General features: G+C 38.7%; 2 protein-coding genes across 2 annotated transcripts in view; one reads left to right on the forward strand and one right to left on the reverse strand.

The window, feature by feature from the left end:
* Nucleotides 1-11,952, reverse strand: part of ART3 (ADP-ribosyltransferase 3 (inactive)) — a 157,201-nt gene extending 145,249 nt beyond the window's left edge. The window contains exon 1 of the mRNA XM_045789886.2: nt 11,821-11,952. The gene's annotated coding sequence lies outside the window, so the exon portion shown is untranslated. The remainder of the gene's footprint in view (nt 1-11,820) is intronic.
* A 4,052-nt stretch (nt 11,953-16,004) lies between these two features.
* CXCL9 (C-X-C motif chemokine ligand 9) lies at nt 16,005-23,440 on the forward strand. The gene is made up of 4 exons (XM_045789832.2): nt 16,005-16,139; nt 18,360-18,486; nt 20,065-20,149; nt 21,208-23,440. Exons 1-4 carry the CDS (start codon nt 16,076-16,078, stop codon nt 21,310-21,312), a joined length of 381 nt encoding a protein of 126 aa, XP_045645788.1. The 5' UTR covers nt 16,005-16,075; the 3' UTR covers nt 21,313-23,440.
* The last annotated feature ends 835 nt before the right edge of the window (nt 23,441-24,275 follow it).

Below are 24,275 nucleotides of genomic sequence, written 5' to 3' on the forward strand. Positions count from 1 at the left end.
TATGCAATATTTTCCCAGGACACTCAAATCTAATTAAAGCCAGAATTGCATGGCTATCTCATTTCCTAGACTCAGATGCAGGAAACTCCCTTAGTTAACTTTAGAATGGGAAAGGGGTAGAAAAGAAAAGGGGAGTTGAAAAAAGCTTAACATCTATCTGAATTTAAGAAGAATTATAGAATCTGCAATGCTATTATTCCCAGAGCAGATCATCTTGGGATGTGTCATTTTTAGGGATCAACAACTTCCCTAAAATTATAAGTGAAATGAGTAAATATACATGTATTAATAGTTTTTACCAGATTCTCAAGAGTTCTATAACCTCGACCATATCAGTTTGCAGAGCCATTCATCTCAGCCATAGGGATACCAATATATTACTTCATATCTGGGAAATTCTGCCTGCAAATTATACTGAAAATACTTGGTCAGTGTGGGGATTTAAGAAACCTAAACTGACCTAAAAGATCTGGGCCCATTAATGGTTATCTCCAAAGTATTCCTAAAATTACCAAGACCGTCTGGTCTATTTTATTAATCAAAATAACATCCCCTCTTTTTTACCTCTAGGACCACTGAAGCAAAAACTTCTCTGTGGTTAGAAATTAAAGACCTCCTTTAAATCATTATATGAGGTGAAAGGGAAATATGCCTAGAATATTCTCAACTGCAATCAAGTTCAACTTAATTACTGCACACCCACTAACTTCAAGATCTAATGGCGCAGGACAATCAAAACATGGTGCCTGACCTCAAAATAATAATCTAGCTGGGGAAGCAAAACGCACATATAAAACAAATGTCACCACCAGCAAAAGAAATACTAACACTCAGGTAAGTGGTATTTGTAAATAAAACTGATCAAAAAAGACTTCTAATATGTTGGAAGTAATAGATGTGTGAAATGTAGTTAGTAGAAATATGTGTTAAATCAGACAAACATGTAAATATCACCAAAACCCTGTAGGGATATAAAACAAGGTAAAGTTTTAAAGATAAAATTAAACAATGCTTATATGCTTGCAATCATGATAGTGAAACAAACAGAAATCAAAGTTATAACTTGCCTAAACAGAATAAGGGGTAAAATTGCGACTAAACGACGAGTGTGCCACTCTACACTGCGTAGGTAATAGAACCTCTCATCTTGTCAATGATATCTTAAGAAAATTCCAGGGACACCTGGGTGGCTCAGTCGGTTAAGCCTCTGACTTCAGCTCAGGTCGTGGTCTCGGTGTCCTGGGATTGAGCCCTGCAACGGGCTCCCCAATCAGCAGGGAGTCTGCTTCCCCTCTCCCTCTCTCTCTGCCCCTCCGCCTGCTTGTACCCCCTCTCCCCTTCTCAAATGACTAATTTTTTTTTAAAAGAAAAAAGAAAATTCCACACAGCAATGAAGTCAACCATAAGTAGAGACAGAATAATATGTGATCTACCCAGCTCCACCTTAGTCGATCTAGGGAGGAGCTTGGAAGGCTTCCGGGCAATGGACAAGAATAATCCTGTTAAAAGGCAAACTGAAACTGAGGCACACTGAAATTGTTAAGATTTTATCTGAGCATACATCAATTCAAACTGGGCAGTGCCAAACCAAAATGGTTAGGAACATCCACAGACAGGAGCTCAGGGAAAGGTTTTTATAGAGAAGACATAGAGGCAAATCAAGGAAATTATCTGATTGGCTATAGCTTTTGCAATTGCCTTATTTGGGAAAGCCTAGTTGTCTGTCTGTGATTGGTTGTTCTTTTTTTTTTCTTTTTTTAAATGTTTTTTTATTATATTATGTTAGTCACCATACAGTACATCCCTGGTTTCTGATGTAAAGTTCGATGATTCATTAGTTGTGTATAACACCCAGTGCACGATGCAATACGTGCCCTCCTTACTACCCATCACCAACCTATCCCATTCCCCCACCCCCCTCCCCTCTGAAGCCCTCAGTTTGTTTCCCAGAGTCCAGATTTTGGTTTGCTCTCATAGGCTTCCAAACAACATCAATGTAACAACCACTTTGTTTATTTACTTCAACAATCCATAAGAAAATCTTCAATTAAAACTTATAAGAAATTATACTAAACATATTGCTCATGAATTTAGGTCTTGCAGAGCAATTATAGCTCCTGATGATGGATCAGTACAAATAAATAAAATTTATATGGATACATGTTCTCTCATCTATTCTTGTCAATGTTCAATCATTACCCAGAAGGAACACTAAGGGGAATAGGGTAAGACAGTCATCATTATAAATACTGAAGTAAGTGTAAAGTTATTTAGGAAAGGGATAGATGACCTACAAGTGTAGTATATTCAGAGAAGATCTGACAAAGGAAGCAGAATGTGTAGTTGTGTGCTCAAAGTAATTTTTCTCTAAGTAAAACTCTTACTGAGGAGCATGCAGAACTTCAGCTTAGCCAGGGAGCAAGAATCACAGAATCAGAATTGTAGCATACACCATCCCTGTACACAGACTTCTATAAATAGTTCAACATACCCGTGACACTAAGATAATTATTTAGCTTGAAGAGAAAAAAAGACTGAGAAAAAAATACTAGAAACATTAAAATCTCAAGTCACAGACCTCAGATATTAAAAGTATACTATACATAAATTTTGGAATAAGTAAACAAAAACTAAATTGGAATTATACATTTTTAGTAAACAGAAATATGAGTAATAGTATCATGCCTACCTCTAGCTAAATCACTCAAAATAAACACAAAGTGTAAACAAATGATTTTCCACAAATGACATGCAAGAAACCACGACGCCTAAAGCCTAATTGACAAATATCACAAAACCAAAGAAAAATGTAAAATAGAACATATCCACAATGGCAGACATCATAACGCGAGTTGAAAATGTTAGAGCACAATTTTCAACTGGGAGCACTACCACAATTCCTACCAGGAGGAGTACACTGAATCTTGCAGTGAGTAGCAAATGTAGTTTGAATATGCACATTCAATTCTGTAATTTGAAAAACAAAACAGTAACAACTATTATTTTTGTAACTAAGAACTACAAAAAGATAAGGTTTACATAATCCTCAGAAAATAAAGTGAAAAGGTTTAGAATAACCTGTAGTTATTAATGCTATACATTAGCATTTGCTTGCTACAAACAAAGGTACATCTGAACTCAAAAGTAATTTTATTTTTTTTTTTGAATGCTTCATTTTCTTTATTAAAAAAATTTTTAGGGGCGCCTGGGTGGCACAGCGGTTAAGCGTCTACCTTCGGCTCAGGGCGTGATCCCGGCGTTATGGGATCGAGCCCCACATCAGGCTCCTCCGCTGTGAGCCGGCTTCTTCCTCTCCCACTTCCCCTGCTTGTGTTCCCTCTCTCGCTGGCTGTCTCTATCTCTGTTGAATAAATAAATAAAATCTTTAAAAAAAATTTTTTTTAAAGACTGCATGCATTTATTTAGAGAGAGCACACACACACATGTGTGCTCAAGGAGGTGAGAGGGGCACAGGAAAAGGGAACGAGAGAATCTCCAGCAGACTACGCCGAGCACAGAGCCCGATGCAGGGCTCAATCCCATGACCCTGAGATTACCACCTGACCCAAAACCAAGAGTTAGACACTTAATGGACTGAGCCACCCAGGCGGCCCTTCTTTATTAAAATTTTAAGAACAAAAATAACATGTGAAACAATGAAAAGATTTATAAAGAAAAAATACACCTCTCCTTCTTTTATTGTAACCAATATTGAGATCCTTCCACATCTCTCCCCCATTCACCCTAACATTCTATACATACACACATGTAAAAGTTAGGATGCTTAACACCTAAAAAGGAAAAAGTACAAGAGAAAGTGTCCTACCCACCCCCTCCGCCTTTTTTTTTAATTGTACAGGGAAAAAAATTATGAGGAACATGGTTTTATTAGGGTTCTTTCAGTTGCAAGATACAGAAACCCTACTTAAACCAGTTTAAGCAAAAATAGGGAATTTATCATGCATGTAACTAAACTGCAAAAAGTGGGGTTGGGGGGGCAGGTGGAGAGCCTGTGTCAGGGATGGCAGGATTGGAAAGTTCAAACATCCTCAGGTCTTTGCCTTTTTCTCCTCTCCTCTTAACTCTGCAGTCTTTCTGTCTCAAGGAAGTTGACTTAATTTCCTTGGGAAAACTGGAACCATAGCTACTTACAACCCTTGGCATTCTTTCATAAAAGCACTTGAAAAAAATTTCTCTCCAGCTCCAATGAGAAGAAACCCTGTGGCCACAAAGTCTGTAACCAGAAAGATTTTGGGGATGAGTGCTAGAAGAGCCAAAATAACTGCAGGTCTGGAATGGCTGGAGTGAAATTAAGAGGATACCCATTTAGTGATCTGGGAAGCCCGAGGAGCTGAGAAAATGGTTTAAGAGAGAACTATGGTTGATTGTCAACTCTGCTTTTACTAGGTATATGTCCCTGAAAAAAAAAAGTGACTGAATTTTTGGGTCTCACTTTCTTCATCACTAAGGTTATTATCTGCTTTCTCTCTCTTTTTTTTTTTTAAGATTTTACTTATTTGAAAAAGAGCAAGACTGAGAGTGAGAATGCACATGCGCGTGCATGCATGGGGGGAGGAGAGGAAGAGGGAGAAGAAGACTCCTGCTGAGCAGGGAGGGGCTCCATCCCAGGACCCTGGGATCATGACCTGAGCCAAAGGCAGACACTTAAGCAGCTGAGCCACCCAGACACCCCTATTATCTGCTTTCTGAGCACCAAGCTTGTGGGGGGGTCAAATCAAGTGAGGTGACCATGTAAATCCAGGACACAGGTGTGAGATAATATGTTTTATTTCAAAATCAAGTTTAATTTTTGTGGTCCTAGAGTACAATACAAAAGGGGCTTTTAGTTCCCAAAAGCTAATTTTTGTTGCATTGCTATTTCCTCTATTTCATGACTTGCAGATCTCCTGGACTCTGAAAGGTAGAAAATAAGCATATTTTCAAATAACACCATTTAATTCTAACTTTAAGTACCACTGAGTGGTGAGATTAGAAAGGGATGGTTAGTAGGTTGTGAACATGGATATGTAGAAAAAGGAACAAAATCTTTACTTACTTCAGGTAAGAATTAAGTATGTACTGCAAAGCCTAAGATGTAATGCCCTCATATTAAGAGAAGATATACAAAAGTAACTTTTGGAATTCAACTTTGATTCAGGTCTCAAAGATAACTATCTGAACTTTACTTCAAATAAATTTTACCCTAATACACATAAGCAGGCTTTGTGTGTCATTCCACTTCTCTTGACCTATATTTATAGAGATATATCAAGTCACTGGCGGACCACAGAGACAATGAAATGAAAACTTCATTAACTACACACAAGGAATACCTACTTTGCAAAAATATTTGGGAAAGTCACCAATGGTTGGTGCCAGCAGTCAACAGGCAAAATCAACAATCCCTGAAGACTGAGAGAATCAGATTTCTAGAGTTACCACAATATTCAATGTCCAGTTTTCAGCAAGAAAAACTCACAAAGCCTACAATGAAACAGGAAAATATGGCCCAATCAAAGGGAAAGAACTGACAGAAAATCATTCCTGAGGAAGCCCATTCACTGGAATTACTAGACAAAGACATTAAATCAACTACATTAAATATGCTCAAAAAGCTAAAAGAAACCATGCCCAAAGAATAGAAGGAAACTGGGAAAATGATGTGTGAACAAAATGAGAACATCAATAAAGAGACACGAATTATAAAAAAGAACCAAATAGAAAATCTGGAGCTGGTAAGTAAAAAACTGAAATAAAAAATCACTAGAGGAATTCATCAGCAGTTGTGAGCCAGCCAAAGAAAGAATCAGCAATTTGAAAATAGGACAACTGAAATCACTGAGCCTGAGAAGCAGAAAGAAAAAAAATGAAAAGTGAACAGAGCCCTAAGGGACTTAGAATACCATCAAATGAACCAATATACTCATAATGCAAGGCCCAGAAAGAGAAGAAATAAAAAGGAGCTGAGAGAATGGCTGCATAAATAATGATAGAAAACACCCCAAATATAATGGACTACATGAACCCACACATCCAAGAAACTCCATGAACTCCAAGAAGGATAAACCCAAAGAAACCCACACAATAGTTAAATGACCAAAACTCAGAGACAAAGAGAGAATCCTGAAGAGGATTCAAAAAAGAAGGAACTCCTCACATACAAGGGTCTTCAATAAGATTAATAACCAATTTCTCATCAGAAATGATGGAGGCCAGAAAGAATAAGATTACATATTTAAGATGCTGAAAGGAAAAAAACTCTGTAAACCAATAATTCTGTATCTGACAAAACTAACTTTTAGGAATGAAGAAGAAATGAAGACATTTCCAGATAAACAGAAGCTAAAGGAGTGCAATACCATTAGACTTGCCCTACAAGAAATGTTAAACAGAGTCCTTTAGGCTAAAATGAAAGGACACTAGACAGTAAACTGAAGCAGTATGAAAAAATACAGAAAAATGATAAGAGTACACAGTGAAGAAGAGAGAGAAGGAAGAGAAAAAGGAAAAGGAGAAGGAAGGATGGAAGGTAAATGTGGAAGAGGTGGAGGAACTGCCACTACCTAGGCTAGATTGCTGGTTAGAGAGCCCCCATGGAGAAGTCTTTAGGGGCCAACTAATACCTGGGCTATACTGCTAGGGAAAGAGGCCACATGCAGGGGGCCTGTGACTATTTTAGTCACCCAGCACAGCCAAGCCTTCAGAGGACTCCAGACCCAGGCACTATCTGATGGCAACTGGAGAAAAATCACTATTTAACAAACTTTAGTGGGAGAGTTAGATATTAATTTGGAGGTCAAGAAACTTAAATCCATAATTTAGCTATTGTTGATAATGCTGCAATAAACACTGGGGTGCATGTATCCCTTCGAATCCACATATTTGTATCCTTTGGTAAATACCCAGTAGTGCAATTGCTGGACCAAAGGACAATTCTATTTTTAGCCTTTTGAAGAACCTCCATACTGTTTTCCACAGCGCCTGCACCAGTTTACATTCCCATCAACAGTATAAGAGGGTTCCCCTTTCTCTGCATTCTCATCATCATCTGTTGTTTCCTGTGTTGTAATTTTTAGCCATTCTGCGAGATGTGGGGTGATATCTCATTGTAGTTTTGACTTGTATTTTCTTGATGATGAGTGATGTTTACCATCTTTTCATGTGTCTGCTAGCCATCTGCAGGTCTTCTTTGGAAAAATATCTATTTATGTTTTCTGCCCATTTTTAATGATTATTTGCTTTGGGAGTGTTGAGTTCAATAAGCTCTTTATAGATTTTGGATAATAACCTTTTATCAGATACGTCATCTGCAAATATCTTCTCCCGTTCTGAAGGCTGCCTTTTAGTTTTGTTGACAACAGCCAAATTATGGAAAGAGCCAAATTATGGAAATGTTCATTGACTGATGAATGGATAAAGTAATTACAGTATACATACATACATATATAAATAATGGAATATTATTCAGCCATTGAAAACGAATTCTTGTTAAAGAATAAAAAAAGACATCTTGCCATTTGCAACAACGCAGATGGAGTTGTAGTGTATGATGCTAAGCAAATAAGTCAGAGAAAGACAAACACCATATGATTTCACTCACATGTGGAATTTAAGAAACACGACAGATGAACATGGGGGAAAAGAAAGGCAAACCACAGAACAGACTCTTAACTATACAGAACAAACTGGGGGTTGCTGGAGGGGAGGCAGGCAGGGGGATGGGTTAAATGAGTGATGGGTATTAAGTAGGACACGTGATGAGCACTGGGTATTATATGTAAGTGATGAATTCTACTCCTGAAACTAATATTATCCTATATGTTAACTGGAATTTAGATAAAAACTTGAAAATTAAAAAAAAAACTTAAATCTACTCTTTATACAATACCAGACAATGATTTATAGTTTGAAATAATCAACTATAGAATACCTATAAACTACAGGAGCACCTAGCTGGCTCAGTAAGCAGAGCATGCAGTTCTTGATCTTAGGGTTGTGAGTTCAAGTCCCTTGTTGGGCGTGGAGCCTATAGAAAAGAAAAGAAAAGAGAAGAAAGGAAAGGAAAGGAAAAGGAAAAGAAAGAAAAGGGAAAGGAAAGGAAAAATCTATACATTACAGAAATAAACAGAATTATGTAAAAATGAAAAACTTCTCAACATCCAAGAACAAAAAATTAAGATAAAAAGGCAACAAACCTAATGGTATTAAATATAGATGGGAACGTAGGGTCGATGAAATTCTCATTCGCTGCTGATGGAAGCATAAACAGTATGAATTAAGTTGAATATACACACACACTATGAACCAGCAATTCCACTCCTAATAATACACTCAACAGAAACGCATATACATGTGCACCAAAAGATATGCACAAGAACAATTAACAGCAACTTTCAGTTTAGGCCAAAAGGGGAAAAACTCAAAATATCCATTGCTGAATATATACTTTGTAGTAAGCCGTACAACAGAATTCAACAGAGCAATTAAAATGAAACTCCCCCATCATGACATGGATGAATCTCAAAAACATTTACTCATAAGGACGAGACACTAAATAGGACATACATAATACCATTTATATAGTTCAAAAATAGGCAAACTCATTTGTGATAGATCTTTGGGGAAGAAGGGAATGATACCATCATGCCACTGACAGTGAAAATAGAGTCATGATGCTGGTGCAGGTTTCTATACATATACATATTTTCCCCCTGTATATAGGTTGTATTAGTTACTAAGACTGTCACACAAAATACCCCAATTGAGTGACTTAAGCAACAAATTTATTTTCTCACAATTCTGGAGACTAGAACTCCAAGATCAAGGAGTCAACAGAGTTGGTTTCTTTGTGAGACCTCTCTCCTTGGCTTGTTGATGGCCCTCTTCTCCCTGTGTCTTCACATGGTCTTCTCTGTACATGTCTGTGTCCTAACCGTTCTCATAAGGACTTCAGTCATAATGGATTAGGGTCCACCCTAATGACCTCATTTTAACTCAGTTACCTCTTTAAAAACCTGTCCCCAAATACAGTCACATTCTGAGGTGGTTAGAACTGGTGTTAGAACTTCAACATATCCATTTTGAGAGGACACAATTTAGTTTAGAATATGCAGTATACTTCAGTAAAGATTATGTAAGAAATGAAGGCAATGAAATAAAAAAAAAAGCAGATACTTTAACTGAAAATGGATTAAAGCTTTCTATTCAAAATATGTAAAGAATGGACATACATCTAGAAAGTCAATTACTCTGACTCCACTTGACAAGTGATCTTGAAAAGACAGAAGATGCAGGTACTACACCAAGACAAACTAGAAGTTCAATAAGAAACTGAAATAAAACACTGATCTCAGGTGCCAAGTTTCACATATTACATAAACAAAGTAAATACAAACGACAAAGGACCTGGGAAACTGGTACATCTACATAGAGATGGGGCATTACAAAATCAATCTAATCTCTCTGGCAAGTAATCAGTCAAAATGTTATAGAAAATATAAAAATGTTTTTAACCATTGTCTCTATACTTCCAAAAAAGGAAAATATGCCAAGAAAGTAAAATCTTTGAAAAAATAAGAGATTTTTTTTTTGAATTAATATAACAGAAGCAACTCCCATAGAAACAACTCCGGTACTCAAAGAATAGACTACAGATATAAATAACCATGTTTAAAATATATAAACTACATAAATATAGTGAAGTCTTTATGTAAAATAAGATCATTTAAAGATATTGTTTAGTGACAAGGGTCAGATGTGGATATAGGTGTACATATGTGTTTGTCAATCTCCTCACCTTACTCCCTTGGTCAAAATTCTTGAAGGTTTGTTTGCTCACCACATAGGGATTTACAAGGCCCTTCATCCTCTGGTTGCTGCTATATTCCTAGCCTCATTTCTCACCACTCCAATTTTATCACTGTACCCTTCACCCTTACCACAGTTCTTACAGTTTCCAAATTTTGGCATCCTTTTTCTCATGCCTCCTGCACAAAATGCCTCCCCATCCACCTTCTTCTAGAAATAAATCCCAACCAACTCTCCCTTCCAGACCTCATTCAACCAGAGCTGTGACTTTTTCTGCACCTTACTAATAACTGAGTACAATCCTTTATTATACCACTTCCTCTACAGTAATCACTAATTTAAATGCCACTTCCCTCCACTAAACTGTGAGGTCTTTGACGGCAGTGATTAGTGTTCATATTTGTCTTTCAAGTCTAAAATCATAATAAAAGCTTGGTAAATGAAATAAATGAACAATAAACAGTAAATTAAGGGTCTCAAGAACATGGACTTTTTTCTTGTAAAGTTACCTAGATAAGGAATTTTAATGTAAATCACTTTAAATAAATATGGGTTTTTAAACAAAAATATTTTCTTTCTCTTCGGGTTAATTTTTCTTCAAATTAGGCAGCAGTTTCTTAATAACTATGGTAACATGTTCAGACTATCACAGAGCAAAACTGCGTTACTACCAGCATTCAGCCACAGCTGTCCTTTAAATGATGTCCTAACAGTCTCTCTCAGGATAGTTTATTAACAGATTTAACCTAGTCCTTCCGCTTTAGATGAAAAATATAAGCCAGGAGGCCAGATACAAGATCAGTAAAGGAAGAATTTGTTCCTTTCTCTTTGTTATCGGAGATGTGGACCGGACTTGAAACCCCCCACAACTATGATTTGCCTGCAGACACCTTAGAAAGGACTCCCTGCATGAGGGGAAAAAAAAGAGAAAAAAGTAAAAATCAGAAGGCTAAGTAGGGGCTTCTGAGACTTTCAAGAAATAAACCCTTTTCAAGTCAGCATCCTTTAATACTAGCAATAGCTGCTGAGAAAAGGGGAAGTCCACCCTGCAAGAAATTCAAACAGGCCTGGGGATTTCATTTTGAAAGAAACTTCTCCTTTCACAAGTAAGACTTATTTTCACTGGGACAGAGTCTATAAAACTGTACATAATTAAACAGGCCACACTAATTCCATAACCAAAAAGGATGAAAGGGGGAAGTCCGGGAGCACACATGAAAACATAATCCTGCCTGCGCGAGGCTCTTGAGGCTTACATCAGCATTTGCTTCCTTGGGGAATCGGAACTGTTGGAGGCGGAACAGGTTTAAACTACGTCCAAAGGGCAAGTGAGACTATCGTTGATTCCAGGGCGCTGATGATCCTTGGCTCCTTTCCCAGGACTGTGAGAAATGCCTGCAACATCCTCTCGCTGAGTTTCTATTTCTCCTAAAAGCCCTGTCTAGCCATAAATGCCAATTCGATGGGATTTTCTCCGTCCTGCCCAGACAGAAAAGTGTTCTTTTTTTTCTCAGAGCTTTCAAAACAACTTCCAAAAGGCTGCTGGGAAACAAGTGACTGCATGGCCTCGGCTGCAGGTAGCAGCCCCTGCCTTCGTCAATTTCTATAGGTCATACCAGCCTGCCCATGCTTCGTAAGGAAGAGTGCCGGCCGCTCAGCGGGGCCTCCAGACGCGCCCTCCCATTCAGCTTGTTAGCAGAGTAATTTAGCCCCTTCCGTGTAATAAACACGGTGGGCCTTCCGTGGCCCCTAACTGACCCCAGCACCTCTCTTCTCTTGTCCAAAAGGCCTTCTCGCAGTCACCACAAACAGCGGTCGAAGGACCCTCCGAAGCCTCGTCTGGCAGCCCCAGGCCCGGTAACCAAGCCCTTCCGGCGCCAACCCAAGCCTGGTGGGGAAACTGCGAAACAGGCCCCGCTCCCGTCTTCGTCCCCGCCCCCCGCCAAAGAAACGCAGCGTCCGGGGGGCGTCCGGGGGGCAAAGAGGAAAGATCCCGATGAGCACAGCCCCTACCTTTCTCTCAATATGCTCCTCTGGCCAAATCAGCACGAGCAGCAGGAGAACCCAGCAGTAGCACCAGCAGCGTGAGCTATGCCTGTAGCCTCCCCACTGAAAGTTCTGGAAGCGGGCTGGTTGGGCATGCGCAGTGCGCGCATCTCGGCCCCCAGGGAGATTAGCTGGTCCGCCCCCCAGCGGAACCGGGTAGCGCTAAGCATGCACGATGTTGATGTCGAGGCAGGCCCGAAGCCTTTGTTCACTCACGCTTTCCCTCGGTCCTGTGCGCTTGCGTGGATCCTCGAGAGCCTTCCCTGTTCCGGCGATGGAAGGAGATTGGACCAGAGGATTGCAGGCAGAGGTAACGTTGCCTTCGATGTCAGCACTTGGTGCTGTGACAGCAGGGGAAGAGCCAGGGAAGTCTTCCCAGGGGAAATGCCAACCTGGATATCTAAGGCGGGTAAAATTTCTAGTTGGGTAAGAAGGCAGAGCAGGCACAGCATTGCAGGCAGGGAAGCCGCAAAAGCAAAAACAGCGCAATGGGAAGGAGTCATGTGTCCCTTTGAGGAACAGAGGGAAGAAAGGGTGTTGCCCCAGAGTTATGCAGGAAGAGTCTGGAAAGGTGGGCAAGGGCAGGCCTTAGTATTTATCCTAAGAAATTTCCATCTCCCTTTCTTTGCTAGAAAAAAATGACCTCTAGATTTGTGGTACTTTGCAGTTGACAATCAATTGTTGCCTTTAATTTTAACAACTTGTGGGGTCAGTAATAGTTTTATCAGCAGAGGGAACTGAGGCATGCAGAAGTATTTTGAACAGTCATTAAGTAGCAAAGCTGAGACCTAAATGGCCGCCCTATGCATGGCCGCAGTCATTACCAAAATTAAGCATAACTAAGCGAATAAGCTGTATCAAAGGCCACCACAGGTTTTTTTGAAGAGTATTCTGCATTGGTCCAAAAATGTGCACCATGTTACAGAAAATGCTGGTATATGTTCCCCGTTATCCTATAGCACCATTTCTCAATGGGGTGGGGAAGGATATTGCCCTCAAAGGGACAAAAATTTGTCCTTGGGGAGACTAAAAAATCTTAGATAATACACCGATTAGTGGCCCACTGAAGTTTAATCTGAAAAAATCTTATTTATTAATATTTAATCATTCTCTTTAGGGAGAAATTTAATTTAGATTTAAGTTAATTTAATTTTAATTTAAAGTCAGGAGAGTCAGTACCCCCCCCAAAAAAAAAAAAGTTAAAAGATGTTGTCCTGAGCTCAAGTGTCCATCAATTGATGAATAGATAAAGAAAATAAGGTATATGTATACTATGGAATATTATTCGGCCATAAAAAAGAATGAAATCTTGCCATTTGGATCAACATGGATGGAGCTAGAGAATATGATGCTAAGCTAAAGAAGTTAGTCAGAGAAAGATCAATACCATATGATTTCACTCATATGTGGAATTTAAACAACAAAACAAATGAGCAAAGGGAGAAAAAAGAGAGAGAGGCAAACCAAGAAACAGACTCAGCTAGAAAGAACAAACTAATGGTTACCAGAGGAATGTGGGTGAGGAATGGGTTGAATAGGTGATGGGGATTAAGGAGGGCACTTATGATGAGCACCAGGTGATGTATGGAATAGTTGAATCACTATACTGTACACCAGAAACTAATATCACACTGTATGTTCATTGGAATTTAAAACTTAAAAAAAAAAAGAAATGTTTCACAGTAATGGAACCTCCAAATTTTAGTGGATCAACCAGAATAAACATCACATTTCCTAACTTCCCATGCAGCTAAGTGTGGCCATGCGAATAAGTTCTGGCCCACAGAAGGTGATGGAAAGTGACGAGTGCAACTTCCAGGAGAGGTCTAAAAATTAGGAACATGCTCTTTTTCTGCCTTCCCGCCATCCTGTTCTTGGAAAGTGGACATGGTGGCAAGACTCCTTCAGCCATGTGCATGGAGACACCAACCTAGAGGTGGCAATAAAGCCAATGATAGAAGGAGATTTCCATGAAGCAGAACCACCGTGTAAGCCCTAGTCCACCTGCCTCTGTCAGGGAGACATACACTTCTGTTTAGTCACTTTTAATTTAGGTCTCCATTACATGTAACAGATCCCTTACTCCTTTTTTGTTTTATTATTGTGGTTAAAAAAAAAAACACTTAACATTAAATTTACCATCTTAACCATTTTGAAGGGTACAGTTCAGTAGTGTTTAGTATATTTACACTATTGTACAACAGATCTCAAGAACTTTTAAATCCTGTAACACTGAAACTCTACACCCACTAAAGATCAATTTCACGTCACTCTTTCCTCCAGCCCTTTGCAACCACCTTCCCACTTTCAGTTTCTAAGATTTGACTTTAGATATTTCATATGAGTATTAGTCCTTTTGTGACTGGCTTATTTCACTTAGCATAATATCCTTAAGTTTCATCCATTCTGTAGCATGTAACAAGATTTCCTTTTTTAAGAGAACATAATCTGGGACACGTGGATGGCTCAATCAGTTAAGCATTTGCCTTCCGTTCAGGTCATGATCTCAGGGTCCTACGATCAAGCCCTGTGTCAGGGTCTCTGCTAAGCAGGGAGTCTGCTTCTCCCTCTCCCTCTGTGCTCATGTTGTCTTTCTCACTATCACTCACTCTCACTCTCAAATAAATAAATACAATCTTTTAAAAATGTTTAAAAAGAGAGAGAGAACCTCTACTGCATGTATATACTACATTTTATTTATCCATTCAAATGTCAATGGACATTTGGGTTGCTGTGCCTATAAACTATTCTGAATAATGCCAAATGAACATGTGTGCACATGTGAATGTGTGCAAATATCTCTTCAAGATCCTGCTATGGATTCCTTTGGACATATTCCCAGAAGTGCAATTACTAGATCAAATGGTAATTCCGTTTTTAATTTTTTAAGGAACCTCCATATTGTTTTCCGTAATGGCTGCACCATTTTACATTCCCACCAACAGTGTACAAGAGTTCCAACTTCTCTACATCCTTTCCAACACTTGTGGTTTTCTGGGCTTTTTGATAGTGGCATCCTGATGGGTATGAGGTGATATCTGCTGTGGTTTTGATTTGCATTTCCCTGATGATTAGTGATGTTGAGCATCTTTTCATGTGTTTATGGGCCATTTGTAAATTTTGTTTAGAGCAACGTCTCTTCGAGTCTTTGCCCACTTTTTAATCCAGTTATTTGGGATTTTTTGTTGTGTTGTAGAAGTTCCTTATATATTTTGGATTTATTATTAACTCCTTATCAGATAGGCAATTTGAAATTATTTTCTTCCTTTTTGTAAGTTCCTTTTTTACTGTCTATCACTTTCTTTGATGTGTAAAAATTTCTAAGTTTTATGTAGTCTCATTTGTCTTTTTTCAACTGATCCCTATACTAACTAGTCTAACCACGTAAAATAATAAACTGTAGCAGCAGTGATATAAAAAACAAAACGGAAAAACAAAACAAAACAAAACAAAACGGGGTTGCCTGGGTGGCTCAGTAAGTTGAGCGTCTGCCTTTGGCTCAGGTCATGATCCTAGCATCCTGGGATCAAGCCCCATGTCGGGCTCCCTGCTCAGTGGGGAGTCTGCTTCTTCCTCTCCCTCTGTCCCCAGTCATGTGCAGATGTGCTCTCACTCTCTCTCTCTCTCTCTCTCTCGCAAATAAATAAATAAAATATTTTTTTTAAATGAGCTTACAGTAGAAAATGACCTGGTCCCCGAGGAAATTAAGATGTAGATTGTTTAAGACTGTTGGGTAGACGATAGAGAAAAAATGAATGTAGCTATATATTATACAGAAGAATGTTTTGTAAATAGTAAGAAAATTAGAAAAAAATATATTATTTATCTGGACTTCAGTATTTTCCATCCGGAAACAACATCTCCAACCCTTGTTGTATAATATTATGTTCATTATATAACCTATTCTTCACCCAGGTGAGTAGCTGTGAGTGTGCTAAAGGCTGCCAATGATACTGGTTTCACATCCTTACTATAAACTACCCATTTATGTGAAATGGAAATAAAACAGGCAGAAATTCCCTTGGATCTGAGAGTAGGGTTTCCCCCAGCACAGTTAAGTTTGTGGTCAGTTTAGCAAAGTCAGCTAAGAACACCAGCCAATCAGAGTTTAGGAGGGAAATGGATTTCCCAAATAAATATTCCCAAGAGCACGTTCTCTAACGAAATTCTCCTGTGTGAAATCCAATATAGGAGTGATTCAGTAGAACTCCATTCTACCACTATGAAGAAAGGTGGTGTTCCTCTTTTGTTGAGTATCATCTTCCTGACTCTGATTGGAGGTGAAGGTAAGGGGTTCTTAGTTATATTAGGTTAGTAAAGTCAGAAATGTGAATTGCTATATAAGTCTCTTGATTTGCCCAATAAAGCTGATTGCATGCAGCAGAAAGTGATGTGAGTCATTCATAAAAGCTTCTCAGTGATGTAGTTCATTTTCCAAAGTTCATATCTAAGACCTGCTAAGTCAAACATAAATCTTCTCAGTCTAGGTGTGTGAATTCCTAGCATGTAGTAAGAGTTCAATAAATGTTTGTTGAACTGGGTGGTAATGAGATCAAAGAGTTTGTCTCTTATTTTTGTAAACCTGATATTGTTTCTTGATAAGTATGTCTGTGGTTAACCAGTTAAGGGTCCAATTATCAGAGAGGTCCCAAGTCTGTTTACTGACCACCTTTAGGCAAATTAATGAACTTTTCTAGATTTCAGTTTCCTCAGCTATAAAATGGAGACTTTATAGTTATGCTTTTTCCACCAACCACACAATGTGTGACATATAGTAAGCACTGAGCAAACATGTGTCGAATGAATTAAAGAATTAAGGAATGAAGATAGTATATTTCAAAGAGTTTTTAAGAGTTTAAAGTACTATCGAAAAGCAAGGCAGTGGGGAGGATGAGGTTGGTGGTTGTAATTGGTTATCATAAGTGGAGCTTTCTGTCCAAACCGATACCAACTCCATTCCACTAAGGCCAGATAACAAATGGCTTTGGGAGTTGCTTAAGAAATTGTGGCCCACATTACATACAAGAATCAGGTATCTGTATGTCTGACCTGTGATAGGCATTTATTAAATATTGTGAAAATCTCCTTTCCTAAGGTTGTAAGATATGGTAGTTAAGAGCAGTGCGTTTAGGGGCGCCTGGGTGGCACAGCGGTTAAGCGTCTGCCTTCGGCTCAGGGCGTGATCCCGGCGTTATGGGATCGAGCCCCACATCAGGCTCTTCTGCTATGAGCCTGCTTCTTCCTCTCCCACTCCCCCTGCTTGTGTTCCCCCTCTCGCTGGCTGTCTCTATCTCTGTTGAATAAATAAATAAAATATTAAAAAAAAAAAAAAAAGAGCAGTGCGTTTATGGGGCGCCTGGGTGGCTCGGTTGTTAAGCGTCTGCCTTCGGCTCAAGGCATGATCCCAGAGTGTTGGGATCGAGCCCCACATCAGGCTCCTCTGCTGGGAGCCTGCTTCTTCCTCTGCCACTCCCCCTGCCTGTGTTCCCTCTCTCAGTGGCTGTCTCTCTTTCTGTCAAATAAATAAATAAAAATCTTTAAAAAAAAAAAAAAAAGAGCGGTGCGTTTGGACTCAAAAAAACCTGAGCTGAAACCCTGCACCTGCCCCCTAAATGCTGAACGACTTTGTTCTTTAAGTTCTTTGAACCTTAGCTTCTTTATCTATAAAGTGGAGATAATACCCCTTTCAGAAGTTTGTGGTAATGATTAACAGTGTAGGTTCACAACTCTCTCAGGAGCTTTTCTGGAGTGATCTAAAACCGGCCCTTTACTCAGACCGTAGGGAGAGACCAAAAAAAGAGACAGGCCACTCCAGACTGGTTAGTGGCAGTTTTAATAGCAAAGGAAACTTACATATGGACTTGTCTTGAGCAGCTGGACAAATGAATCCCCATACCTGCCCTCCGAATCTTAAAAACTTATAAAGAGGCCCTAACTGGGCTTCGTCATGTATTCAGTGTGGGTATTTTCTTTTCTTTTCTTTTCTTTTTAAAGATTTTATTGATTTATTTGACAGAGCGAGACAGCGGGAGAGGGAACACAGCAGGGGGAGTGGGAGAGGGAGAAGCAGGCTTCCCGCTGAGCAAGGAGCCTGATGCGGCTCGATCCCAGGTCTTGGGATCATGACCTGAGCCAAAGGCAGACGCTTAATGACTGAGCCACCCAGGTACCCCCAGTGTGGGTGTTTTCAACATCATGTCACCATCTCAAGGCTATGTCTTTGGAGCAGCCTCTGGGAGCCAGAAAGGCAAGTGGAACCCACATTGTAAGGACAGGGGAGAAGAAGAGAAGTCTTCAGGGGCCCAGGTCCAGCTCACAGGTCAATTGGTGGTAATTTTGTTTTTTTTATCACATTCCCCAACAAATAATCACTCAGTAAATGACAATAATAATCATGACTAAGTCAAACGTATCACTTTGACGGATCACCTAAATTGAGACATTGCCTTAAATCAATGTTTTTTCTTTTTCTTTCCGTTATTCTCTATCCTTTTTCTTTCCCTTAGGAACCCCAACAATGAGGAATAGACGTTGTTCCTGTATCACCACCAGCCAAAGAACAATCCAGTTGAAGTTCTTAAAGGACCTTAAACAATTTGCCCCAAATTCTTCCTGTGAGAAAATTGAAATCATGTAAGTAAAAATTCATCCGACATATATGTACCATATTGGCAGGAACATTAAACTTAGTGTGAATATTACCCTTATGACCCTTGCCCATATAGACACTTAAAATTCAGATGGTTGCCCCTCCATAAATGTGGTCTACTTTTTTTCTTCTAAACAACAAGGAATTTCTGGTTAACATTAAAACCAAGGATAATATATCACTAAGCATGTAGAAAATATTTAATGCAGATAACTCAAAAGAAGAAAATAAAAATCATTTATACTTCTACCACCAGTGACAAATACGGGTCACCCTTTGGCCTGTAGTCTTCCAGATCTCCCTCATTTGCATTTGTGTACATACACAGATACAACATATATACACATATACATACGTAAGGTATATAAACATAAAAATAAAATTTTATGTTACACACTCTTTTATAGTCTTTTTCATTACACTGTATCATGAACATTTCCTCATGTCGGTAAATCTTCTGTAATATCATTTTTTCTAACAATGTCGTTCCTAATGGCCACATTATATTCCATCATATGGATGTACCATAATCTATATGAGCGGTGCCTAAATGTAGATTATTTCCAATTTCTTGCTATTGAAATCAAACTGTTACTATGGCAGTATTGTGTCTTTAGTTCTTTCCTATTAATAATAACTTTCACGGGATGCCATATGGAAGTGTTGAATTACTATATTATACACCTGAAACTAATATTACACTGTATGTTAACTGGAATTTAAATAAAAACCTAAAAATAACCTTTTTAAAGACTAGAATTGCTAGTTCAATCTTTTGAAACCTAAATTAAGGCTGATCTATAGAATGGCTACTCTTACTCTCAGATTATACAGAAAAATTAAAGAAAAAAATTTTAAATTATTTCTGGACAGTCTGCTATAAATAATTTAAAATAGTCAACCAGTCTGTTGATCATGTCTTAAAATAAATTTTATGTTTTAGGGAATTTCATTAGAAAATTTAGCAAACCTCATGCTGATTTCCATTGTTTTGGGGGAAAAAATAGCTATATTGACAACTTTTCTAATTTGCTTCTTCACTTAAACATAGATGGCTATTTTCACCACAGCAGAACTAATATTATGTTTAGATATAAGTTTCTCTCACTGCATGTACCTATCGGATTTTTTATTTTTTTATTATAATAAATATTATTTTAACAATTATTTTTATAATAATAAAAAACATTGGTGACTTAGAAATGTAACAGTCAGGGACTAATTAGATAAAATCTTATGTAGCCTTCCAGTAGACTATTATGTAGCCATTAAACGTGTGTTTTCAAAGAATATTTAATAACATTGGAAATGCGCATGTGATAATGTTTTTTTTAATTTAAATAATTTAGGGTTGTGTGTTCTCCTATAAATTTATCTAAGTCCCCTCACTCACTAAGAAAGCAAAAAAGCAGGAAGGAAGACTGGAAGTCTCAGATGCTTATTGTGATGACATAAATACATTCTAATTGGGGGATTGAATTCTGGGGATAAGATGAGGCATTTAAATTATTGAAAGTAAAAAAACAGGAAACAAAAAAAACTCATTGTTATTTCCTTGGCAGTGCAACAATGAAGAATGGGGATCAAACATGTCTAAACCCAGATTCAGCAGATGTGAAAGAACTGATTAAAGAGTGGGAAAAACAGGTTGGTGACCAGGAGGAACAAAATTTTCTTTCTTTTACAAATTAACTTTCAAAGACAAAGAATATATATAGTTCCTTTAAGGATACTTTTTAAAAATATTATTGTGCTCCTACTTTATTCTCAGAATAATGTCATCACCATGAGGTATAATTGTATTCCTCCATATAGTATCACTTGTCTATATCCCCCACTAGAAGTGTTTTCCATGAGGAGAGGGAGCTTACTTTTCTTATTCAATACAATATTTATGTATCGAATTGAAAGGTAGACACTGAAGATGGAAACATAATAAGCTATAGTCCCTTCCTGTTGTAGTAGATGTGCTAACAATTAATTATAGTACAATGTGAGAAATGTAAAGATATGTACCAAAATCTTGAAGATTATAGAAGGAGTAATCCTTTTCCTTGCCAGAAGGAGGGGCACGGAGAAAGCGTTAAGGAAATCTTTTCATATGATTAGGGTCTTGAAAGATAAGTAGTTCACCAAGAGAGTAAGGACAGCATGAAAAAGAAGCATAGAGAGCTTGATGTGTTCAGGGAGCCTCAAGTATATGTGGCTGGAATTTGTGTGAAGGGAGCCAAGAGATTGAGGTAGAAAAGTAGACCAGGACAAAGCCACGAGCTTGGCTTCTAGCGTCTGATGGTCTAGTGGTTCTGCCACATACGAGTTGTGCAACTTTGGGCAAACCACCTTCTCCAAGCCTCAATCTCCTCCTCTGTAAAAGTGGATGATAATAATACTAGCCTCAGAAGGTTGTAGTTTGGACAAGCAGAGTTGGAGTAAGGGCAGTAACAAGCCAGAAGAATGGACAAAAGAAGACCAGTTAGAAGGCTATGGCCTCCTCCTCAAAGTCAGTCATGTAGAGAGAATCAAAAGGAGCTCCTTTGAGAGTGAAGCAACTTTAAACCATTTTTGAAGATTTAAAAATAAACACACACACACACACACACACACACACACACACACACACACAGCCTGGAGAGTCCAGATATAATATAAGGAAGGAAAAATGGTAAGATAAAGAAATATTACTCTTTTTTTCCTTCTCCTCACAGGTCAGCCAAAAGAAAAAGCAAAAGAAAGGGAAAAGAGATCAAAAAAGCAAGAAAGGTTTAAAAGTTAAAAAATCTCAACGTCCTCATCCAAAGAAGACCACATAAGCAACCACTTTACCAATAAGTGTTTTGTGTTAAAAAGGTTCTTTTTAATTATACTGAAATAATTCCAAAAGGGGATGGCATCTTAATACATAAGCTTTTTAACTAGAAAATTTTAATCATTGTTGTGAAATTGTAATTAAAGCTAGAAAGTTGTTTTTAAAATCCAAATATTAGGAATTCTTAAAGCCTATAGTTTGACTCTGTTCTTCCACCTCCAACCAACTGAATTTCATCATGCTTAAGACCACAATCTTAACACCCACATCTGGACAGATGCGCACACAATCACATCCTGTACACAGTCACATCCCACACACAACAGCTGCCTAGAGGAGTAGCCCTGTGCTTCCCAGGCCACAAATTCCAGCCCCCAGAGAATCTTCTGAGGCACATGTCAGCAAGCCCCACCCTGTCTACATGCTAGGAAGCCAAGCAATTTGGAATAGAGCTGGACCTCACCAAGCTGCCATGGCCATCAGCATCTGTATCCGAATCTGCCTATAGGCCTCACAGTGTATCTGAGAGACCCATGCTGGTTGTTTCTGGGGACCACCACTGAAGAACACTAGCACTTGGCTTTCAGAACCTTATATCCAGCGTTTGAGGACATGGGAGTCCATCTTGCCTGCCCAGGCTCACCATTGTATTTCTTATTGTTCACCTTTGCTTCCATAAAGCCTGTTCCTCGCTGTCTCTGTTACACAGGTCATGCGCTCGTTCACCTGGGTCTACTCCTCTTCACTCTTTCCACAGTACTCCACAGGAATGCCTTCTTCTCCCCACTCATTCTTGTTTGACCCAGCCTTTGGCTCAGTTTAATCCTGCCTCTTAAATAAAACCTTCTGGACACTTGGATTATCTTTAAACTCCAGTTTCACTTGTGTTCAGTACCACACAGGTGAACACTTGACTGTTTTCTAATTGTTTTTTACATGTTTATTCTATTTCTCCAACAAGATTGTCAGCTTCTTGAGGGCAGGGGGCCACAGTTTATTTCCCTGAATTTGTCACTGTGCCTAGTAGACTGTGAACTAGGTTTTGAATAATTTCTCAGTTACAGTTTTTACAGGTAGGAGGGCAACCAGACCATCTCCTCAGAACAGGAATTGGCTATATTCGCTACTCCATATTGTCTAACCTCTGGTAACTTCTTTTACTCATTATCTTCAGGCCATTGTCACTACAGGAATAGGGAGTGACGCAACATTCTTGCCTTATGACAGGATGTTAACTTGACCTCTCCAACAATAGGAAGAAAATGTTTAAAACACGGGATATTCTGATCTGTTTTCATAAAATAGTACAGGATACCTAGAATCATAGAATCTTACAGTAGGAAGGAGCTTTATTGTCCAACCTTTCCCCACCCAGTACAAAAATTTCTTCAGTACCATTCCTGACAAGCTTCAGTTTTCTATGTCTGACAAGAAAGCCACCAAGTGCCTTTTGAAAACTCATTTTAGGTGAATATAAATTTCATTGTCCGTTTAACCTGTTTCAGAGTTTGTAAAGTATTGTGATTATCAATTACCCCACCAGGTCTCATGAGGAAGGATGGGTATTAAGATACCAAGAGCTGGAGGGAGCAGCAAATCCTGTTAGTGGAAGCATGGCTGGTGCCCAGTTAGCTTCAACAGGGCTTGGAAACCCTCTTGAAGAAGAGGTTCAGTGAATTGTCTAGGAGAGAACATCTTTGGCCAGAATTTAAACTTTACACCTACTTCGCCAGATTTTGTCACTTCTTACACAGCAGGTGATTTTTAGTGCTGCCTAGAGGTGATCCCATCCAAACAGCATCGTACCTAATTGTGAAAATCTTTAGCTCCTTCAACATGTAACCCCTGAAAACTCTAAACATTCCATAGTTTGAGAGTCTGTGACCCAGTTACCATGTGTCTCACAGGTAAAGTGGATAGTGCGTAACAAATAACCAGAGACCACATGTTTTGACTAAGTACCCGTGACACATATGACATGACATCATTCATTACTTATATATACATGTATACTCTCTAAGCAATAATTATTAAGTTCAAAGCAGTTTTGGCATATATGATGTGTACTTTCAAATATTTTCTTTGTTAAATGGCAACAGTATCAATAAATAGACCATTGATCAGAAAACTGATTTTTTTTGTGTCTTGAACATGTGTCTCAACTATTACATGTTTAACAGTAATTCTTACGTGTCCTTATTCATTTTCTTCCATGTCAGATAGGGTATAATTGAGACAAAAACATGGAAGCCCTTTAATGAGCTCTTTGGGGCAGAAGAAAAACTTCAATTGAAAATATGACAACAATGCCTTACAGCAACATTGACTTTATAGAGTTATGTAGAATACAATTTATTTCCTAATCCTGAAAGATATTGCTATTCCTATGAGATGTACACCCAGGGAACAAAAGATGCCCTCTTTTCCATGTCCTGAAAGTACATGTATTTAAATATCATAAATCCTCAAGTAGTTTTAGTGAAGATCTAAGCATAGGATAAGTTCTTTAAGGGTCCAGGAAACCAAGTCAGAGAGATTGTGCAGTGTAGACTAAGAAGGTTGAGAATGTACAAAGAATATCAGCCTTGTCCACACTTGAGAGACAGCCAGAAAGGTGTGATGTTTGGGCAGGTGGCCACTGCTGACAATGGACATGACTCCCCACAAGGGCCTTAACCTGAGAGATTACAGGATGCTATGGAAAGAACTAAGACTGGATTCTGAGATACCTGGGTTAAGATCAGAAGCCCACCACTTATTATCTGTATGACCTTGGTTCAAACATACTGTTCAACTTCCCTGTGTGCCAGCTTCCTCATTCAGGATTGTTGGCAGGAGTGGGCCCAGCATAGGTCTGATGCATACAAAGTACTCAGTGTCAGTCCCAACCTTTCGTGACCACTTGCCTCTGCTGTACCTTCCTTGCAACAGAGGGTTCCGCATCTCACACACAGAGAGACATTCTCA

Source organism: Ursus americanus, chromosome 8 (assembly GCF_024610735.1).
Source record: "Ursus americanus isolate L20-20 chromosome 8, mUrsAme1.1.p, whole genome shotgun sequence".
Lineage (NCBI taxonomy): Eukaryota > Metazoa > Chordata > Mammalia > Carnivora > Ursidae > Ursus > Ursus americanus.

Excerpts from the sequence above, each read along its gene's own strand:
- CXCL9 (XM_045789832.2), top strand. The coding sequence starts at position 16,076 with ATGAAGAAAGGTGGTGTTCCTCTTTTGTTGAGTATCATCTTCCTGACT. Across the intron at positions 18,487-20,064 it reads TGTGAGAAAATTGAAATCAT|TGCAACAATGAAGAATGGGG; the intron begins GTAAGTAAAAAT and ends TTTCCTTGGCAG. Across the intron at positions 20,150-21,207 it reads TTAAAGAGTGGGAAAAACAG|GTCAGCCAAAAGAAAAAGCA; the intron begins GTTGGTGACCAG and ends TTCTCCTCACAG.